This window comes from Prunus persica, chromosome G8 (assembly GCF_000346465.2).
Source record: "Prunus persica cultivar Lovell chromosome G8, Prunus_persica_NCBIv2, whole genome shotgun sequence".
Taxonomy (NCBI): Eukaryota; Viridiplantae; Streptophyta; class Magnoliopsida; order Rosales; family Rosaceae; genus Prunus; species Prunus persica.
In genome coordinates this window covers 3709471-3733841 of record NC_034016.1, presented here as the reverse complement: position 1 = coordinate 3733841, position 24371 = coordinate 3709471, and the positions used below count along the sequence as shown (strand labels likewise).

Here is a 24371-nt window from a genome sequence, read left to right as displayed (position 1 = left end):
AGTTTATGAAATTAAAGACTTTGATGCAAACCCAAAATCTGAAAAGAGGGCACGGATTCATGTGTAAAGAGAAACCTGGTTTAGGGTTAGTATTAGAGTGTTGTGTGATAGAGTGTATTAGGGTATACCAGGGGTATTTTTGGTAGTTAAATAGGGTGTACTTAGTTAATTTTTCATTTGATTAAAATATTAGGGTGTACTTAGTTCATATGGTGCACTCAGTTAATTTTAAGGTTCGTTTAGCAACACTCTTTTGTAAATGATAGAAATTACAGGGAAAAACGAATTCCTGCTCAATGGAAATTGCGAAATGATGCCTCTTTTAGCGGAAATTAATCTCGATTCCCAATTTTCACGATTTTTTCCACGCATCATTTAATAAATTCCATACTTTGCCAAACAATAGAAATATCAATTTCTCCTCATCAATTCCTGACTTTTAACTAAATCCCGACTTTTCCTCCATCCAAATAGAGGGCTACTTTCTATCCATACTTCGCTACTTTCTAACAAATTATTATTATTATTTAATTTATGTGTTAAAATAATTGAATTACTGCTATATGTGTCAATTTTAATCCATTACATGGTGACCATATCACAAAGAATTCAATTAAGAGAGGCATGTGGGCTCTTTTTTTTATTTTTTATTTTTTTTACCTTTAAAGGTGGTGATGAACATAAATCTTTGGTTAATTTGGTGAGTAGAAATGCTCCCGTATAAATTTGATTTCTCTAGCTATTGAAGATATGGAAAGATTACAAAATATATTGTACATTATTTGTTACCTTGTATAGGAATAGTCAACTTCTCTGTTAAGGCTTGTACAAATTAGTGCCTTTAACTTAGGATTTAAATTACCTTCCTTAGGTAGTCTTATTGGCTATATATATTGGTCTTCTTCTGTATTGCAAATACATAACAAATATACGAGATATTATTTTTACATGGTACCAGAGCCTGTATTGATCCATTAAAAATTTTCATTCTTCCTACGTTTTTTTCAACCATGTCTGACACTGCCTCCATTGCTTCTTCCAAATCTAATGGGAAGAAATCAGTCAATAAGGGCACGCCGTTGTCCACAGAATATGCGGCTTCTTCTCCCCTTTATTTACATCATTCTGATAATCCTGGTGTGATTCTTGTTACACAGCCGCTGCTTGGTGACAATTATCCTACATGGTCTCGCGCCATGAGGATGGCTCTTGACGCCAAAAACAAACTTGGGTTCATTGACGGCAGTATCGCCAAACCTGAGGATGCTTCAACCAAATTTCATCAATGGACCAGGTGTAATAGCATGGTTCTATCTTGGATTGTTAACGCTCTCTCTCCCGAGATATCTAATAGTGTTATCTATACCGCTACAGCACGCGAAGTTTGGGACGATCTCCGTGAACGTTTTTCTCAAAAGAATGCTCCTAGGATTTTTGAGATTCGTCGCGCCATTGCCAATCATACACAAGGTAACTCATCCATAGCCTCTTATTATACTATTTTGAAAGGTTATTGGGATGAGTTATCTTCATATATTTCGTTAACCTCTTGCACTTGTGGAGCCTCTCAAACTAGCATGAATCACATTCAAGAAGAGCATCTCATGCAATTTTTGGCTGGGTTGAACGAATCTTATTTTGGGGTTCGTAGTAATATGCTTCTTCAGGATCCTTTGCCAACTGTCAATCGTGCCTACTCCTTACTCTTACAAGATGAACGCCAACGTTCTCTTCAACCTGTAATCACAACATCTCTCGATCAATCTGCCATGGCGGCTAATCGACTGCAGTCTCAGAAACCATTTTATCATTGCAAATTTTGTGATACCGACGGTCACTCAGAATCTCGTTGTCGCAAAAATCCTGCCAGCAAAAATTATATGTTTTGCACATTTTGTGATACAGCAGGGCATACACAGTCTCATTGCAAAAAGAAGAATGGGACTGCCAAGACCAATTCTTCTTCCTCACGTACTACCTCTACTGGTTCTTTTGTCGCAGCAACCACTAGCACTCCAGCTGCACCAACTCTAACTCATGAACAATACAATCAATTGATTGCCATGTTGCCATCCGGTAAAAATAATTCTATGGCTAATGTTGCAGGTAACCCATTATGTTTTCATTCTTCATTCAATCTCAGTTCTTGGATAATTGATTCCGGCGCCACCGATCACATGGTTTCTAGTTCTAATATGTTAGACAACATGACCACTCTTAATACTGCTCCTATTAAATTACCTACTGGACAAACATCTAATATTACTCATATTGGCTCTTCCAAACCCTTACCCTCTTTACCTTTACATAATGTCTTATTGGTACCTGATTTTCGTTTTAATCTTCTCTCCGTTAGCAAACTCACTAAGCTACTTAATTGTTTTATTACCTTTTATTCTGATCATTGTGTTTTGCAGGACCTGAGTTCGAAGAGGGAGATTGGTAAGGGATTGGAACGTGGTGGTCTTTATTATTTGGCTCCTGATGTACCCTCTATTGCTAATTCCGCTGTTGCTTCCCCGAGTTTCAATCTATGGCACTGGCGCTTAGGTCATCCATCTAAATTTATCCTTCCCCACCTACAAAATTTTCATTCTACAATTTCTATTCCTAATAATCATGTTTGCACCATTTGCCCTTTGGCTAAACATTGTAGACTTTCTTTTCCCTCAAGTACTATTTCAACGAATGCTTGCTTTGATTTGATTCATTGTGATGTGTGGGGTCCTTATTCTATTACTGCTCTTTCTGGTGCTAAATATTTTTTAACCATAGTAGATGATTATTCTCGTAGTACTTGGCTTTATTTAATGCAACATAAATCTGAAGTCACTACCTATCTACCTCGTTTTTTTGCTATGATTAAAACACAGTTTAATCTCACTATTCGCCAAGTTCGTACCGATAATGGAACTGAATTTTTTAATCACACCATTAAACATTTTTTTTCTTCACTTGGTGTCATTCATCAACATAGTTGTGTGGGAACACCGCAACAAAATGGCGTTGTTGAGCGCAAACATCGTCATCTTTTAAACATTGCTCGTTCTCTTCGTTTCCAATCGAATTTACCTTTATCTTTTTGGGGAGATTGTGTTCTTACTGCTACATATTTAATTAATCGTTTGCCCACAAAAATTTTACAAGGAAAAACACCTTATGATGTTCTTTTTGGCAAGTCACCATCTTATGCACATTTACGTATTTTTGGTTGCCTTTGTTATGGGCATAATCTTTCCCCTCACTCAAAGTTTGATAAACGAGCCACACCAGGCATTTTTATTGGTTATCCACCTTCTCAAAAGGCTTACAAAATTTATGATCTTCACACTAAAAAGGTTTATACTTCACGTGATGTCACTTTCTATGAAACTGTATTTCCTTACAATTTATCCCACACAAATACCATGCCTAGCGTCTTACCTCTTCCTATACCAGGATTTGAGCCATCTGACCATGCTACTACTTCCGCACCTACACCACCCCTTAACCCCATTACAGAGACCACACCTTCTCCGTCTCCAATTACCAACCATTCCTCCCCAATATCACATACTTCTTCTCTCCCTCCTATTCCGTCCTCCTCTCCTCCATCTATCCCAACACCGTCTGACTCTACTCCCCTTCCTCCTCGCCATTGAAAGCCACCAGGTTACCTTAGTGACTACCACTGCTACCAATCTCAAGTTGATCTTCCTTCTTCAACTCTGGTTCAACATGGCACCAGGTACCCTTTATCCCATTATTTATCTTATGACAAATTCTCAATTAAACATCAAAGTTTTCTTGCTTCTATTACTACCATTGTTGAGCCTAACACTTTTGATGAAGCCACTAAATATCCTGAATGGCGTAAAGCTATGCAAAGTGAACTTGCTGCCTTGGAAGCTAATCATACATGGACCCTCATGGCCTTGCCTGCTCATAAAAAAGCCATTGGCTGCAAGTGGGTCTATAAAATAAAACGGCATTCTAGTGGCACTATTGAACGATACAAAGCTCACCTCGTTGCCAAGGGATATACGCAAATGGAAGGGATTGATTATCATGAAACTTTTTCTCCTGTTGCCAAGCTTACCACTGTTCGTGTTTTATTATCTTTGGCCGCTGCCAAGGGTTGGTGTCTTCAACAATTAGATGTCAACAATGCCTTTCTTCATGGTGATTTACATGAAGAGGTTTACATGCAGCTCCCTCCAGGTTCTCACGGCAAAGGGGGAAATATGGTGTGCCGTCTTAACAAATCACTTTATGGATTAAAGCAAGCTTCTCGGTGTTGGTTTGCAAAATTTTCCAAAGCATTACTTGATGCGGGATTTTCTCAATCTAAAGCAGATTACTCCCTTTTCTATCGTCACAAAGGTAAGTCATCAATTTTCTTACTTGTATATGTCGATGATATTATTATTACAGGTACCGATACTGCTACTATATCAATTATCAAGAATTTGTTGCACCAACATTTTCATTTAAAAGACCTTGGTGATTTAAAATACTTCCTTGGGATAGAAGTGTCTCGTTCTCCAAAAGGATTGTATTTGAGCCAACGGAAGTATGCACTTGACATTTTGAAAGACTCAGGTCTTATTGGTGCACGTCCTACTTTCTTCCCCATGGAACAAAATCTCAAGTTAAACAATGAAGATGGAGAACTATTACATAATCCAGAAACCTATAGAAGATTGGTGGGTCGCTTGATATATCTCACCATCACCAGGCCAGACATTGTTCATACAGTTCATATTTTGAGCCAATTCATGCAAAGCCCCCGTACAACTCATACAGATGCTGCAGATCGATTATTACATTATTTGAAAGGGACTCCAGGCCAAGGGATTCTGTTATCATCTTCTAATAATTTTCAATTGAGAGCCTACTGTGATTCTAATTGGGCTAGCTGTCCAATGACAAGGAGGTCGACTACAGGTTACTTTGTACTTCTTGGAGAAAGTCCTATCTCATGGAAAACAAAGAAGCAAGATATTGTATCACGCTCATCAGCCGAAGCAGAATATAGAGCGATGGCTATGGCAACTTGTGAACTCCAATGGTTACGATATTTACTTTATGATCTTGGTATGTCACACACCACACCAAGCTTACTTTATTGTGACAACCAAGCTGCTTTATACATAGCAGCTAATCCAGTATATCACGAGCGCACCAAGCATATTGAGATCGATTGTCATGTTGTTCGAGAGAAGATTCAAAATGGTTCTTTACGTACTGCCTATATTCCTTCAACGGAGCAACTCGCAGATGTCTTTACCAAGTCTTTAGGTAAAGATCAATTCCAACGACTCAAAAACAAGCTGGGTATTCTTGATCTCCATACTCCAGCTTGAGGGGGAATATTGAAGATATGGAAAGATTACAAAATATATTGTACATTATTTGTTACCTTGTATAGGAATAGTCAACTTCTCTGTTAAGGCTTGTACAAATTAGTGCCTTTAACTTAGGATTTAAATTACCTTCCTTAGGTAGTCTTATTGGCTATATATATTGGTCTTCTTCTGTATTGCAAATACATAACAAATATACGAGATATTATTTTTACACTAGCATGCATGATGCAACGAGATATAAGGGATGGGGAGATAGAACGATAACCTTACAAGTAGCAATGTCGGAATCCACCAATAAACTGGAATCCATCAGAGAAATTGAGTTAACCTCAAATATATGGATTGAAAATAAGATGAATAAACTGTAATAGAAAACAAAGAAACCCTAATATAGTAGGAAACCCTAGGTTCTAAAATATTCCTGAACTTAGCTAACAAGAAAATAATAAAAATCCTAGGTAAAATCATATTAGGAAAATAATATCCTAATAGATAACTTATTCTTTAAAATATAAAATTAAACATTAAATTAAATACAAATTTTGGCATAATCTTAATTGCTTCAAACTTCCTTAATCGATATGAAAATCCCAACAATACGCCTTCCTTCTTTTCCTAGCGCCATAATTGACATTTAATTGGAATTTTCCTCTCTTACATGATTTTCTTCTAACTTTGAGCTACTTTATTTTAATTAATTTTTCACACCATAATTGACCCATATTTCGTTCTACATCTTTCCCCTTCACTTGTAAAGAACTTGACCTCGAGTTGCGTTAAAACGAACCTGAGTAGACATAGAACGTGATGTGTAGATAAGCTCTTCAATTTGTGGTGTATGGATTTGCTCATATTTGGATGGAATAATCATATAATTAATTCCATAAACAAGATTAGAATATGCTAGTTGAGAATCAAACTCCTTGTATGAATTATTTTCCTCCCCAAATTCAAATTTATCCATACCTCGAATTTCAAAGCAAGCCAATCGTTGTTCTTCATCTTTTGAAATATATGTTTCAACAACAATAGGAGTTTCAATAGGCTCAATATCTTGCTTTTCTTGAATCTCTTCCTCCATCTTGTGGATTATTACATCTTCAATTAATTCAACATCCATCACAGTTTCTTCCTTTTCGAGATCTTCCTCCATCTTTTATTGACTTACCATGATATTGGGTTGAGAAATCTTGTAACCATTTCTTAACAAATATATATCATATTCAAAAGGAAAGAATTTTTTCACAAGCATCTCTTCATCCAATGCCAAGAACTGATAGCATTTTGACCTTATTGCTTCCTAGAATGTCACAATTGATCTCACCAAGAAGCGACATCATCTTCTAAATGGGACGCAACATTTTCACCATCTTCTCCTCTGGGATTGCTATTGAATCAAATATTTCCTCTACGTCTACAATCCATTGGAGAAAGCCATCGATGCAGTCACTCCCCATGAAGTATGAAACAACTGCGACATCAAATTCTCTAAAAGTGATTGGTTCCTCGTCTGCACAGGTCCTATCTTCTTCGTCTGGACAAGCCATTGGTGGACCTCGAGTCAAGCAAAACCTAGCTCTGATACCAACTAATGCAGCGAGATATAAGGAATAGGGAGATCGAATAATAACCCTACAAGTAACAATGTCGGAATTCCCCAACAAACTGGAATCCATCAGAGAAATTGAGTAAACCTCAAATATATTGATTAAAAATAAATAGAAAACAAAGAAACCCTAATATCGTAAGAAACCCTAGGTTCTAGAATATTCCTAACTTAGCTAACAAGAAAATAATAAAAATCCTAGTCATATTAGGAAAATAATATCCTAATAGATAACTTATTCTTAAAAATATAAAATTAAACATTAAATTAAATACAAATCTTGACATAATTATAATTGCTTCAAACTTCCTTAATCCCAACGATACGCCTTCCTTATTTTTCTAGCGCCATAATTGACATTTAATTGGAATTTTCCTCCCTTACACAATTTCCTTCCAACTTTAAGCCACTTTATTTTAAGGGAGATTCACTATTATACCCAATATGGGGGCCAAAATTATAAAAATACCCTATATAAAATGGACTTTAGAAACACACCCAAAGCCCATTTACAACATAACAAAAAAGCTTTTAACTTCTTATAAATTACAAAACTGCCATCAATTTCTTAAAACAAGCCCAACCCCAAAATCTCATAAAAATACCCAAAGCACTCAATAGGGCATCAAAGTAATTTAATAATTAATATTAAATTCAATAAGGCCAGCTATCATTTTTTGGGTTTTTTTTGGGTTTGTTTATAGGAATTCAATTGTGTAGGGTTTATTTATAATATTAGTGCTAGAAATGGGTATATCACTAAATATCTCTTATTTTAATTAATAATTTTTCACACCATAGTTGATTCATATTTCATCCTACATCAAAGCCAAATATTAGTCAATTGTTTTTCTTTTGAGGGGTCAAATATTAATCAATGTTAGATTGAATCAATTATTAGGATTTGGCATCTCTTTGTTTTTTCAGTATATCAAAAATTTCCTATTATGAGTATGCACGCATTCACTGAATTGACTTGAAATTTTACTTAAATTGGTCGATTCTCCAAATGTTTGGATTCTTGGTAAGCACACATTATGAGAACCCTGATAATATCTCATTAATAGCACCAACCACTCTCACTACTATATATAACATAACCATAACAACTTTTGAAACACTACTTGCATACAATGGAGTCTCCACTTTCTTACGCCTTAGCATTCTTCTTTGCTTTGTTTTTATTTCTCTCTTCTTCTTCGTTAGCGAATGCATCGACTCAACTGATCGATGATGTTTGCAAAAACACCATAAACAACGCAGAATGCCTGAAAATTCTGGACTCCAATCCTCAAGCCCTATCAGCATCCAGTTACAAAGATCTTGCTCAAGTGGCTCTCGGGTTAGCCATAGCCAATGCAGAAGACAGCCAAACATTCATCAACAATTTGCTCAAGAGTGATCCAAGGGATGCTATCAAAAAGTGTGCTTCTTCATACAAAGCTGTGGTGGCATCGTTCAAAAGCTCGAAAGCTGAGATCGAGGAGGACCCTATGACGGCCAACTACGACGCCAAAATCGCAGGTGACGATGCCGGCAACTGCGAAACTGCCCTGAGTTCTCAAGGGGTTAAGGTTCCTGAGATATCTGCAAGAAACCATGTTGTCCAGTTGTATAGTAGTATTGGAGATGCTGTCACCGCTCTGCTTGGTTGACTCTTCTATTTATCCGTGTATAAATCCTAATAAACTTGTTTGGACACAGTAAAAGTTATTTTACACCCGCGGCCCTTGTTTGATTCTTTTTATTTTGAAGCCCCAGTTTGATTTTTTTATTTTTTTGGAAGCACATGTTTAATGCTTCTTCTAAGCCTAAGTTTGATTCCTGAATTGAAACTACCTATTTGCTAAAATCTTAAAAGAGAAGTCAGGGACAGTTGGATAAACTTGGATCGGGTGCAAACCGTGTTATTTATATGTGCTCTATGCACATATTTTCTCATCCGGGAAATTGAAACTAGATATGGGAAAGTTTCAATTTATTTTTTAATTTTAGGATCTTTTACTTAATTTAAAGAAATAATCTGCAGAGTTGCTTTCCCTTGAGCCACCCACACAGTCAATTAAAAAAAATGTTTACTCTCTTAATTTTTTGGGTTTTACAATAGTTTTTCATATATTTTTTAGGCTCTTGAAACTATGTTGTTTTCCATATATAACATGTGAACAAGAATCAGTCTCGGGTGGGAAATCCTGCAATTACATAATCTGATTTTTATTTGGCAGACCTTCATTAATTATGTGAGGGGATGGGCAGCTCTGGATTTTCGTCTCCGACGCTGGAGTTGGAGGTGCTGTGGTGGTGGTAACAGGAGGAAGAACACACGAGAACGTGTTTTATAGTTTCAGTGATTTTCTTTTCTTTTTTTTTCAATTTTTGTTTAGTTAAATTAATATATTATATAATAAAGAATAAAGAAAATTGATATTAAACGATTATTTTCTCAACCCTTAGATTAAATCAAAAGGTACCACAACTCTCTCGGGCTATAGGGTCCAGGAGAACAGAACACATGAAATGAGGGCCAGAATATCATCAATTCTTTACACCATGTAAACTTGGTTGAGAGCAAGAAGATTCTTAAGTTTATTTTTATTTGGACTTAATTGATTTACTTTTATATGAAAAGGTGACGGAAATTCAAAATTGGTTCTAAAAGTGATGATGGAGATGTATGCCTAGTATATATACAGTGGAACAACTTCGACAATACTTCGAGATATAAAAATATTTATCGAATTTAAAATTAGCAAAAGCTATTATCAAGTTACCCAGAGGAACAAAGTGCTAAAATATTAAAACTATGAGACAATATTTGTTTGTGGGAATGTTTTGTGTATTCTTCTCCTTGTAGGAGGTCATATTTATAATACAACGAAACCTGAATGGGAAGTAAATAATAAATTCCTAAATCTATTTGCAGTAGGAAATCAGGAATTAAAGTAAATCAATTACAATTATAATAGGAATTCTTGGTGTGTAAGGAAAGTAAGTCAATATCCACAAGTCACGCCAACACTCCCCCTCACGTTGGTGCATAGATGTCGCCAATGCCCAACTGATCTAGTGAATTGTGGAATGCTTTACTGAAAATCGCATTTGTCAAAATATCAGCCAATTGATCCTCGGATTTCACAAAATGCGCAATCTGGTCCATGTGTTGGGGTCGTTAGTCGAGAAGTCATAATCTGTGCAGCGGAAGATGCATAGGATACAGTTGAGTATGAATTGGGATCGGAATATGAACCTGAGTCGAGGCTGGAGTCAGAGTTGAAATCGGGATTAGGGTCTGAATCAGAGCCAAATTCGGGGTTGGGGTCATCATCGGAGTGGGGGTCGAGGTCGTCTTCGAAGTTGGGGTCGGGGTCGGGGTCGAGGTCGTCTTCGGAGTCGGGGTCGGGGTCGAGGTCGTCTTCGGAGTCGGGGTCGGGGTCGTTGTCGTCATAGTCGGAGTCGGGGTCGGGGTCGTCAAAAGAGGATCCTGATTCTGGATTAGATTCGGGGTAAAAGTCTGCATCTGTAGGAGCGGAGCCATCTGGGCACTCAACTCAACGATGGTTGGTGGAGAATGAGAGAATGAGTCGGTGGTGTTACCTCTATGAGGGTTGAAAAAATCATCAACCCCCATAACACTAAATAAAATAATCTCTATTACAATAGGACAAAATATAATTAGTAAGTAACCAAAATTCTAATGAAATAAGGACTCGCCAACACAAAGTTCCAAATTGATGATGATATTTATTCCAGCAGATTCAAAACAAAGATGTTCAGCTCTAATGATATTCGTAAAAGTGGGTATCATATTGAAACCATAAATGTGGATAATATGAAATATCTTCGAAATTTATATAGGTTTTCAATTCTCCATCAATTATTAAATCTTTCAGGTTCCGTTTGGTTCATGGGAAAAGAGATATAGGAATGAAAAATCAATTGCTTTCCCATGTTTGGTAAGTCCAAGCATGAGAAATCGTTGTCTGGCTCATGGGAAAGTAGGGGGAAAAGTGAAGTCATTCTCTCAACTTGGGTTTTGTTTTCCCTCCTCATGGGAAATTTTAAAAAAATGAGCCAATATTAAATAAATATTTTCATGACTATTTTGTCCCCATTAACAATTTAGAATTACAATATATCATTAAATGTATTCTTTTTTTATTTGATTTAATATGGGTATAATTGAAAATTTATACAAACTTTGTTTTCCATTCCTACTCAAAACAAATATGGGAAACGAAATAAAGTGATATTTCCAGGTTACTTTCCCAGCATTACCAAACGTGGGAAAAGAATCTTTCATTTCTCATCCATTGGAAAATGACATGGGAAATGATTTCCCCTCGAATTCATTCCATGAACCAAATGAGACCTGATGTCTTTAAGGCCCACTTTATGGGTTACTAATTTTTTTTGAGAAATATATGGGTTACAAATTTAATAATGAGACAAATTTCCACCGTTACGGAGAGAACAAAAGCTGTTTTCAAAACGAATGACGTGAAATTAATGGCATGCCTCATCCTTGTCTTATCTTAATCCTCGTTATTAGTTAGTGTGCACTAAAAGTTCAAAGGATCATTCACTTGCAAGGGGAATGCTAATAACATTCTCTCTAACTTTCTCTTTTGGACCTTCTCCCTTTTTCTAATGACATGTGTCATTTTCTTTACACTTAAAACAATGTCATTAATACTTGAGACATGCTAACTTTTATTTTCCAAGCTTACCCTTATTAAATATAGGCCCCCTTAAATATATTGACTTGTTTCCTTCAATTTATCCTTTAATTTTTTTTCAATTTTCTTACTATCGTGTTAAAAAATTAATTTAAAAGTGATATATTATATATTTATGAAGAACCACGCGTGTGGTGAAAAATTCAAATTCACATGGAAACAAACATGTATGAACATCCCTGGATAAATTGAAAGAAATATAAAAGTCAATACACTTAATAAGGGTAAAATAGGAAAACAAAAACTAGTTTGTCTCAAGTATTAATGACATTTTTTTAAGTGTAAGTAAAGTTACTCTTGTCCTTAGAAAAAGAGAGAAGGTCGAAAAGAGAAGTTTAGAGAGAGGGTTGCTAGCATTTGTAGGTCTGGGGGTGCAAAGAAACACCGTTCCCCGAAAAATATGGCCGCAAATGTTAGCACTTATAAAGAGGCTACTCAAGTAACAAAGGAAAGCACAACTGAGGTCTAGCGTAGTGGAAAAAGACTTTGACTTGCAAACCATTGGCCTCAAGTTCAAATACTCATAGTACCTTTGGTAGTATGTATGTGTTTGTGAAAAAAACCCCATATGTCTTCCTAACTTTGGCAGAAAAAAGAAGAGGAAAAAATAACAAAAGAAAGCAAAACGACTGAAATAATTTTATTTGAGGGACTTAGGGTCTATTTTTCAAGTTTACATTCGAAGATGATTGTTGCAAAAAAATTAAATTAATTAATTAATTAAAGGCAAATTGAAAATCATTAAGGCATCTAGTTGAAACAAAGAAAATAGACGAATATGGTGCCTTAAGAAAACACTTTAATAACAACCATCTACTTGAGTGGTCAAATGGTTTCGAATTCAAGTGATTTTTTGCAAAGATGATCTTTGAAGAAATATCCAAAAATTAGATGATTCAGATAATTGAAATACAGTGCATGGTGGGCCCCTACAAGCAATGGTGGATCTATTAAGGCGCAAGGAGGTGCAGTGCACCTCCCCTTCCTGAAAAATCACCTGGAGAGGCCGGAATTTGCCCCTTTGATGGTGCTCACCATTTGTTCGATTAAATGCCTCAAAGAGGCTTTCCTGTTTTGGTAGTGAAAAATCGCATCTATTATGACAAAACTCCTTTAGATGTACGTTTAGTTAGAATTGCATACTTTTTTTTCTAGCACATAGACGCTACGCAAGGAAGAAGATGTGCAAGGAAGAGGATGCGCGAGGAAGAAGATGCGCTAGGATGAAGATGCACTAGGAAGAAGATGTGTGCTGTTTATTTTAGGTTTCTCTTTAAAACGATGTCGTCTTAGTATATAAGTTTCATTTAAAATGAAACGATGCGTTTGCTCAAACCTTCTTAGGATATAAAAAAAGCATGTTTGGTGGAATAGTCACCGAATTAAAAAAAATAAAGAATGGAATGATGGATGCTCTCCATCCCTTCCTTTCAAGTCATGTCATCATGAGCAATAGTACTCTCTCATAATCATATTATTAGGTTTCGTTATTTTAAAGGCTTAATTATGTACATGCCCCCTGTGCTTTCAAACTTGTCTCAGATTACCACCTGTGTTTGCAAACGTCTCAAAGTACCCCCCAACCTTTTAAAAACCGTCTCACGTTACTCGTTCCGTCAGTTTTTTTGACGTTCCGTTACGAGTGTTGGGCCCCACTTTGTTTTAACCTTTAACCTCTTCGAATAAGGGTTTCTCAGTTCTAACAAAGGGGGAAATTGGGTGAGAAGGGGAAATTGCAGAAGAGGGCTTAGTGTTTGTGAAAATTTGAGGTTGCCCTCGATTTTGGGAGAAGTTGGAGAAGAAATTAGGGGTTTATAAAACTCTGAGGTGGAGTTTGAAATTGGGAGATTGTGGAGTAGAAGATTTGGGTTGATGGAAATAGAAGAGAAGCAAGGAGAAAGAAGGCATGGCCAATGGTGTCATTGTGGGAAGTTAGCACGGATGCAGACTTCTTGGACCAGTTCAAACCCAGGGCGGAGATTTCTAGTCTGCCCAAAGTCAAAGGTAAGCATGTTTAAGATCAAATTTTCAATTATTGTTTTGGGCATCACAAATTGATAAAGTTCTTATTGATGAAATTGTCAGTGATTGATGAAATTTTCAGTCATTTTACCACCCAAATTTGCAATCATTGTTCTTGGTTGATACAGGGAAGTGGAGAAAAAGGATGTAGGTTTTTTCAGTACTTTGATGCAGAAATGTGTGAGCGTTCAAAGTTTTTGATACCTGGTTTGCTGAGGAAGATTGATAAAGTGGAGAAGGAAAATGCAAAGATTTGAGCAAAGTCAAAAATATTGTGTGCTGCTATGTTGCTTTCCTGGTTGGTGGTGTTTGCCATGAAGATGAATTAGGCACTTTGGTAGCAGTTCAGTGAGCACTGTAATTTGAGAACAAATGTTAATGTAATGTAAGACACTTTGGCAGTAGTTTAGTGGGAAAATTTAATTTGAGAACAAATGCTAATCTAATGTAAGGCACTTTGGCAGTAGTTATGTTAGTGTAATATAATGTAATTTGGTGTAATATAATGTAATGCTAGTTAAGTTCGTTCATTGTAATTTGTTTAGAGGTTACAAATGGTGACATGAATGTAATGCTAGTTAAGTTTGATATGTGATATGAATGGTAACTTGTTTAGAGGTTATAAATGGTGACATACTGAATGGTCAATTATCCATAACATACATCAATAATCCCACAAACCAAATATAAGCACAAACCAAAACAGGTTCCAAAATAGGTTCCAACCATAACAGCCTTAGGAATATAAGCACAAACCAAAACGTGTTCCAAAATACCAAAACCATAACAGCCTTAGGAATATAAGCACAAACCAAAACAGGTTCCAAAATACCAAAACCATAATAGCCTTAGGAATATAAGCACAAACCAAAATAGGTTCCAAAATACCAAAACAGGCTCCAAACTAGGTTCCAACCATAACAGCCTTAGGAATATATGCACAAACCAAAACATTCCAAAACAAAAATAGGTTCCAAAACCAAAACATTCAAGGATGAAAAAAAGTCTTCCACAACATGTCTGGACCATTAAAGTCTTTCACAACATTCAAGGATGAAAAAAAGGATCTTTGACAAAATGGCTCCTCTGTTGATCTTTCATCCTCCTCCTACGTTGTTGTACTCGAGATAGTTTGGCAAGTTCAGATGCTTGAGATGGTTGGGATTGAGAAGCATCAGCTACTTTAGTTGCTTGGGATTGAGAAGGCCCTTGGGAATTGCTTGCTTGTTTCCTTTGCCTTAATTGCATACTCTGTTGTCTGCTACTTTGGTCTCCACCATCTCTCCTTCTTACCTAAAACAAATAATAATTAGAAGATTCCATGATATAAAATTTTGATTAGTGAAAACATAGTTGAAACTGTGGCACTTACTGCAAGTTTATCCTTGGCAACTTTCCTCTGCCTAGTACGCTTTATGTTGGGCTTTCTAGGTTCCTAATAACCAAAGTCATCAAGTCAGAAACCAAATCAAATACATTTAAATGTAAAGCAATAAGCCTATAATGATACATACCTTACAACTAATTTGATTATGCCCTTCTCCACCGCAATTGCCACACTTTAAAGGGATGCCATACCTAGGAAGCTTATATGGATTAGCAGGTTGTTTAGGCTCATCAACAGCTTGTTTTCTTGTTTTCTTAGACCTACCAGGCTGCTTGTGGTATTTCAGAGGGAGTAATGGAGGTAAATTAATCTTCATCCACTGATCTTGGCTAGTCATAGGCATAACCATTGGTTCATATGCTCTCAAATAAGTCTCTTTCTTGTACACTGCATCACAAAAGTCCTCTGGATTCCCATGAAACCAACTTATTACAGCACAAGCATGCAAACATGGTATTCCATTTAAATCCCAAGCATGACATGAACAAGAGTGGACATTCAAATCAACAGCAAATGTGCCATTTAGGAATGCATCACTGAGCTTTTCCTTTGTTTTTCTCTAATATCTTTCTAATTCTTAGCCCAACTTGTCCATGCCATTTCTCACAGAAAACCTTTCTTCCAGCCATCAACAACATTATATACAACCGAATTCTTTCTAGCATAGTCAAAACAGGCTCTCTGGCATCCATTATGCTACGGTTGAATGCCTCACATAGATTGTTCATAAGCATGTTACACTTGGAATCACTCTTGAAATTTGCCCTACTCCAATGCCTAGGATCTTTCTCTACAAGCCAATCATGTGCAGGTTTAGACAACTGCAATATCTTTCTCATCTCTGCATGAAACCATGGCACTGTTGTGGCCCTAGCAATTGCTTCCATTTGATGTTTCAAGGCAAGACCTCTATGTTCCAAATAGAAGTTTCCATATAGATGCTTCAAACAATGTCTAGGCTCTGCATGAGGGAATAGAGCATCCACAACATCTATTAGCCCTTTTTGGTTGTCAGTCATAAATACATAACCATGGCTATTTGTAATATTCAGATCACCACTCAATAATTCTAAAAACCACAGCCACGTTGAATTGCTCTCAATCTCTACATATGCATAGGCAAGAGGAAACATTCCGTTGTTTGCATCAACTCCCGTTGTAGAAAGCACTTGCCCAGGGTGAGGCCCTTTGACATGACACCCATCCAAGCAAACCACATGCCTACAACCATCTAAAAACCCCTTCTTGCAGGCTGCAGGACAGATGTAAATTCTTTAAAACCGTGGCCTATCACCTTCCATTTCAGATTTAATGATAACTGTACTTCCCACATTTCTGGTTCTTAACTCATGAAAATAATCCCACAATACTTCATATTGTTTACTATAAGACCCCTCTACAATGTCAACTACCATGGCTCTTGCTCTATACACAGTTGCTCTAGATGGTCTGTAACCATAGTCTTGGTGAACTTGCTCTACAAAAGAAGAAGCAGTCCAATTTTTATTGAGCCTTAACTGCCCAGAATATCTTTCAGCCAACCAGCTAGCAGTGGCATGTATATTTTTAGTCCCCTTACTACAAACATGTGTAGGATTGAAGGTTTGCACCTGCGGGTAAGTGCTACCACTAACACTTGAAGCATGGATAACAAAAGGATAGCCCTCTTCACATACTACTCTTATTTTGTTATAGTCATTATTCATAAATATCAACTCCCTTCCACAATTAATGGAGTATATCCTCACAACTTTTCTAAACAATTCGGCAGTTGTAAACTTTAAACCTATTTTGAAACCTGGGTTTGCCATATCAATTTCAGGTCTGAAATCTTCACCTTTTGGCATCCTATTCTTCTTCCTTCTTAGTTCACCTACTGCATCATCTTCACTTGAAGAACTATTTGGACAGGTAAGTGTAGGTGATTCTTCTCCATTGTCTGACTCATCATTTTCCTCTGCATTAGGATCATTGTCAATGCAACTATGATCCACATAACTTTCAAACCACTTATCATCCTTCTTCAATAAGTCAATCTCTTCATCACTCTGTGCATAGTCACTGTCTTCAAAGTCTGGATCACTACTATCATCATCCTCAGAACAAGAATATTCTTGATCACTGCTATCATTCCCTACTTGGCTTGAAGTCAGGCTCACTACTTTCAAGTACAAAACTATCACCCTGCTATTGCTTTTAGGTACCGTGCTCATACAAGCTAAAAGTGAACTATCTGATATTATTTGAATGAGTATACCAGTTCCAAACTCTTCACCATAAAAACTCACATCATACCCATCGTCATATCCCAAATCTTTAGCCATTCCAAATAGCTCTAACATGGACATATAGTCAACCTCACAATAATCAAACCAACTGACTTCACCACCCAAATAAGACCATTCACTGTCCTTTCTATTTTTAACTAGTTTACCTCCATGGAAAAACTTAAATGTGACAACCTCATCAGCATCATTATCTGTGTAAGAGGAAGATTCACTTAACAAATGGACAAAGGTAACAACAGACAAAACAAGGACCACACAAGGATAATACAAGGAACACACAAGGACCACATATGGTGTATTGGGGCCATCACAGAGTAAAAAAGTATATAAAAAAACAAAACAAAAACTCCAGCAACACACCAGACTAGGAACACGCAAGAACCACACAATGACCACACCAGGACCAGCACAAAGTCAAAAAGTATACAAAAAAACCCTAACAGCAGTTCAATGCACATGCCAAAATCAAGAAAATCGAGTAAGAATGGGTCCACTTACATATGGCTGGACAACCTCCAGATTCTCTAAGCACCACCATCTTTGCACTTTCTATCCTTAAAGTCTAACGCCAAACAATGATTTCTTCTCCAAATTCTCCCAAAATCGAAGGCAACCTCAGATTTTCACAAACCCTAAGCCCTCTTCTCCAATTTCCCCTTCTCACCCAATTTTCCCCTTTGTTAGAACTGAGAAACCCTTATTTGAAAAGGTTAAAGGTTAAAATGAAGTAGGGCCCAACGCTCGCAACGGAACGTCAAAAAAACTGACGGAACAGGTAACGTGAGACGGTTTTTAAAAGGTTGGGGGGTGCTTTGAGATGTTTCCAAACACATATGGTAATCTGAGACAAGTTTGAAAGCACAGGGAGCATGTACATAATTAAGCCTATTTTAAATGCAATGGTGCCTTTTGTCTGTAGTAAAACCTTTATTAATTTTTTTGGAACATCTTCGTTATTCGATATTGCATTAGCCTAGCCTAATATGAAAACTTAAAGGTAATTCGTAGGAGAAAAAAAAATTCATGTTATGAAAGGCTTACGCCTCAATATTGAAAGGCTCACAACTAGGGATGGCAATAATACCCGTCAGGTCGGGTCCCCGGCCCTAATGGGGGGAGTTTTCGGGGGGAAATCGGGGCTGGGTACGGGGATCCCCGAATTTGCAAAATCCCCGACCGGGGATGGGCCGGGGATGGGATTGTCATCCCCATCCCCAAACCCGGCCCGATAAGTAATATATTTATTTATAATTAATATATATATATATAAATTTAATGTAATAAACAAAATTACCTTAGAGAGTCGCTGTCTGTCTATCGCTCCTTATTCCTTCCTCCTACACGGGCTGCTATCTTCTCAAATTCTATGAGCAAGTGACTGCAATACAAATTTCGACTGCACATCAAGTTTACTTTCAGCAATAAGGTTCTCTCTCTTTGACAATTTTATATTGTTTACTATATTGTCTCTAAAGCAATTAACACCACAAAAGCTATTTTGATTTGATAATTTTATATTGTTTTACACCTTTAACACCACAAAAGCTGTTTTGATTTGATAATTTTATTGTTTTACTTTGTTGTTTCGACTGCAAGACATATGCATGTTTTGATTTGATAAAAGCTATTCTTTGTCTGATATGCATGCTTTGTTCTAATAAAAGCTATACCTTTTTTTATATGCATTCTTTATTCTTTTCCTTTTGAGAGAATAAAAAGCACCACCATGTTCATATATATATATAAAATATTTTTTTTTGTTCAATATGACATAACAAAAGGAAATCTAACAATAATTAGTTCAATAAAAGCTGTATCTTTTCGATCTATGAAAACCATGCAAAACCATTGTATGGAATGCCCTTCAATACCATGCCAAGAGGCAACCTTACTGGGAATATTTTTTTTGTCATGACTAATTCTTTTCTTGTTGTTTAATATTTTACCTTCCAATTGATGTAATAGTCTTTATAATTTTTTTTTTCCTAGATGGGTGACAACAATGAAGAGACTCAAGTTCCTGAAACCCAAATTGAGGAGGATAACAACCCTACACCAAATGAAAATGATAGCAATCCTGCAGTAACTGAAAATAACGACACGGAAGCCACAATTTCAACTCAAGCTGCTATGAATAAAAGGAAAGGTAGATCTCCTGCTTGGGAACATTTTGAAAAGAAAGAAATTCGAGGTCAAATAAAAGCTGTGTGCATTCATTGTAAGAATATCTTAGGCGTAAGTAGCAAGAATGGGACTAGACATTTACTTGATCATGTAAAGTCTTGTCTTTATAAAAGACAAAGAACCATAGATCAATCAATGTTGAATCCTACAAAATTGAGTGATGGGAGTGTCAAACTTGGCACTTATAATTTTGACCACGACCATGCCAGGAAGGCACTTGCAAATATGATTATTCTTCATGAGTATCCATTATCCATGGTGGATCATATTGGATTCAAGATGTATTCCAATGCTTTGCAACCATTATTTAAGGTGTGTTCTCGAGACACAATCAAGAAGCACATATTTAAGGTTTTTGAAGTTGAGAGGGAGAAAATAATGAAGTTGTTGGACACCAATAGAAGTAGAATTGCCATTACAACGGATATGTGGACATCGAATAATCAAAAGAGAGGATTCGTGACTATCACATCACATTTCATTGATGATGCATGGAATTTACAAAGCCGACTAATAAAGGTAAAAGTAATATACTTTTCTTATTTGAATTATTAATCCTATTTTTTTTTTAAATAATTAGATTGTGACTTATTTGGGTTTTACTATAGGTTTATATATGTTCCATGTCCACACGCGGCAGAGGTACTTGCTGATGCTTTATTGGAATGCATGTTCGAATGGAATCTTGACCATAAGTTGTCTACCTTAACTGTAGATAATTGTTCTACAAATGATTCCATGATTGCGATAGTTTTAGATAAGATTTGCTCGAGATCACTTATGTTAGATGGACGTTTATTCCACATGCGGTGTTGTGCTCATATTTTGAATTTGGTAGTGAGAGATGGCTAAGAGGTGATTAAAAAAAGTATTGAGAAAATTAGGTACAGTGTTGCATTTTGGCTAGGAACCCAAAAAAGAGAGGAGAAATTTCTTGAAGCGGCTAGGCAGTTGAGAGTTCCAACCTCTAAAATGTTAGAACTTGATTGTAAGACTAGATGGAACTCTACATATTCCATGCTTAAGACTGCAAAGATATACAAATATGTTTTTCCTCGTTTGAAGCACCGTGAGCCGTTGTACAAAGAAGTGCCTAGTGAAAGTGATTGGGCAAAGACAAAGGAGCTTGTTGATAAGTTGGCCATGTTTTATGATGTGACTGTTCTTTTTTCAGGGACCAAGTATCCTACTGCCAATCTTTACTTTAAGAATATTTGTGCTATTAGATTAGCAATTTATGATTGGCTTAGTTCTGAACAAGAAGAGTTGCAAGCAATGGCATTACATATGCAAACAAAGTTTGAGAAGTATTGGGATACAATGCATGGTTTGATGGGAGTTGCAAGTATTTTGGATCCAAGATATAAGATGAAACAAATTGAATTTTTATGCCCTCTAATATATCCAAACAATGCAGCTCAAGAGATTAAGAAATATAAAGATATTCTCTATGACTTGGTCAAGGAGTATCAGTCAAGATCTCAACAAAGTCAATATGTGCAATCTGAATCTTTGATTCCTACTTCGTCATCTAGACCATCTATGCCTAAACTTGATTTGGTAAAGCAATTGGATGTGTTTGTTTCTCACTCCACTACCCATGGACATGTTAAATCTGAGTTGGATCACTATCTAGAAGAGTCTCTTTTACCAAGGAATGATGATGATGATTTTGATATATTATGTTGGTGGAAATCAAATGGGATCCAATATCCTACTTTGCATGATATTGCTAGAGATATTTTGGCCATTCCTGTATCCACAGTTGCTTCAGAGTCTTGTTTTAGTACTAGTGGAAGGATTATAAGCCCTCATCGTAGCCGGCTTCATTCAAACACAGTAGAGGCATTGATGTGCGCTCGCGATTGGTTATGGAGTGAGATAAGAGGTATTGAAATATTTTTGTGCTTATATTTTTCATATTAAGTAAAACATTTTATTTTTGTTTTCTAATAATTTTTTTTATTTATATACTGTTAGCTTCAAGCCCTAATGAGAACGAAGCTAGAAGACTTACCGTTCAAGATGAAGAAGTTGATAATAATGAGGAAGAGGTAACATTCTTATATTTAATAGCTCTCTTTAATTTTTTAAATGGATTTTTCTTATATTGGCCAGTTTCTCATTTTCTTTTAAATAATTGTAATGTCTTTATCTTATTATTAATTTTTTTTTTTGTAGGAGTCTACCATTGAAACAGAGAACATCTCTTTGTTTTTTGATTAAAGCTATGAATGATGAAGCATAGGAGAGTTCATTGAAATTGTGAAGTTTTATTTGATGACAGGATATTGTTAATATTTCTTTAGGATTGGTTTTCTAATTTAAGACTAGATGGATTTATTGTGCTTACTGAAAAAGTTTCTAAAGATTTGGATTGAGAAATTATTTCAAGTTTTGTATCCTCCTTTGCCTTGTTGAGTAATTATTTTAACAAGAAATATCTTGTGGTGGCTGTTTTTAAAATTTCACAATGATGTGACTGTGCTTTAGAAAATTATTTTAACAAGAAATATCTTATTAAAAACCAGGGATTGGAGCGGGTATGGGAGACACTTCCCCGACGGGGACGGGGACGGGGACGGGTATTCCCCGAAAAGCCTAAACCGGGGATTGGGGCGGGGACGGGGACGGGGACGGGAATGGGGAGTGGGGACGGGGATGGTATTGCCATACCCGGCCCCTAACCGGCCCGTTGCCATCCCTACTCACAACTGACCTTAAGCCACCAAAAGGGTATCGCCCTTTAAAATTTTGGTAGGAACTAGGAGTCTGAGGCTTGTGGAAGTGTAATGACCCGGGACCCGGTCCTAAATAAATTAGTGAATATTAATTTTTTTAGAGAAAATACCATTTTACCCCTAAAATATTTTTTTAGGATTAAAGTTGACTTTTTGATCGGGAAGAAATTTGGGATTTTTGACTGTACCGTTGCGTAGAGCACGGTGAGATGAGTCCGTAGACTTGTGGTGAGCTCGAATCGGAGTTGTAACGAGAGAGATACGATTAAAATACCCTCAGTGACATAATCGTAATTTTGGAGAAAAGGGTTTTGATAAAAATCAGATTTTTTTTCTCTCTCTCTCTCTCTCTCTCCCCTCCGTGCGCAGGCCCTCTCGCTCTCCTCTCTTGCGTGCGCAGCTATAACCTGCCACGTTTTGGCCGGCCGTTCTCTCCTCCCCTCCGGCCACCAATGACGACAGGGCCGGTACCAAAATGACCTGGCCGTCGTCCTCTTCCAACCTCAGCCAGGTCCCGCCGCCAGCCACCGTGGTTTTGCCGAAAAATGGAGAAGAAGAGGCTGGTGTCGTCTGAACTTCTCTGACGTCGATCTCCCTCCTCCGGCCACCGATTCCGATGAATGAGGTATGGTTTCTCACCTACTTTTCATGCTCTAGCTGCCTGTTGGGTAGGATTCGATCAATTCCTAGCGTAGGTAATTCGATTTACGAATTGAAATTCGGCCGATTTTGGGATCGCGATTCCGGCCACTTCCGGTCAGTTTTTGGGGTAGGTCCAAGAACAAAAGTGGCTCCAAATAGGGTGTTATAACTAGGGACATTTGTTTGACCTTACTGGTATGGTATCCATAGTTAGACATTTGTTTTCATTATTTAGGAATATGGAAGACATTGCTCAAAGTCTAAAAATATTTTCGAATAAATACTTTTTCAAAAAACCCAATGTTTAGTTGATAAAACAAGAAGTATACTAGTATTAGTGATTAATGTGTGCAGGGCACACTTTAGATTTTCACCCTAGGACTTTGAAAACTCAGGACCGGCCCTAGTTTTTTGAAGCCTATATAAATCCCTTAGCTCTCATTTGTAGTGCATCCCCAAGATTAGAGAATTAGAGAGAGCTTGAGAGAAAAGCTTGTGAAAGAATTTTGTGAGGAAAAATTCTTAGTATAGTTTGGGGTGGGTTGTGAGTTGAGAGTGTTGTAAACACTTTGTATATTTTCTCCCTTCAGTAAAATGATATGCAGCAGGTCTGGAGACGTAGGCACAATTGACTGAACTCCGTTATCAATTGTGTGTGTGTTATATCCAATGTTTCTCACTAATTTGGTTCATAGGGAAATCTGCGTTATTTTCAACAACTGGTATTAGAGCATTTGGTGGTGAATTCTGTCAGCTTTCAGCGAGGAATTGTCATAAGCGATCCATAGGAAGTCAAACTCATGGTTGCAGACGAAGGGAAGGTGAAAATTGAAAAGTTCGATGGTGTGGACTTCGGCTTTTGGAAGATGCAGATCGAAGATTATCTTTATCAGAAAAAGCTTTATCAACCTCTTTCAGAAAATAAGCCAGAGGGTATGAATGATGAAGACTGGACTCTTCTTGACAGACAAGCCCTTGGAGTTATCTGATTGATGCTATCCCGCAATGTTGCTTTCAACATAGCAAAGGAAAAGACCACGGCGGGTCTCATGGCCGCTCTTTCTAGTATGCATGAGAAACCATCGGCCTCTAACAAAGTTCACTTGATGAGGCGATTATTCAATTTGCAGATGACGGAAGGCGCATCGGTAGCTCAACATCTCAATGAACTCAATACAATCACAACCCAGTTGAGTTCAGTTAGAATTGAATTTGATGAAGAAGTACGAGCATTGATACTTTTGTCTTCTCTACTAGAAAGTTGGAATGCTACTGTCACGGCTGTGAGTAGCTCGTCGGGAAGCAATAAGTTGACATTTGATGATGTTCGTGATCTGGTTCTCAGTGAAGAGATCCGACGGAGAGAGTCAGGTGACCGAGGTAGATTAAAGGACAGGAGGTCCAAATCTAGGAATCC

At 37.0% G+C, this 24371-nt stretch overlaps 1 protein-coding gene across 1 annotated transcript; it reads left to right on the top strand.

The window, feature by feature from the left end:
• Nucleotides 8088–8609, top strand: LOC18766908. The gene has a single exon (XM_007200032.1). It carries the CDS (start codon nucleotides 8088–8090, stop codon nucleotides 8607–8609), a length of 522 nt encoding a protein of 173 aa, XP_007200094.1.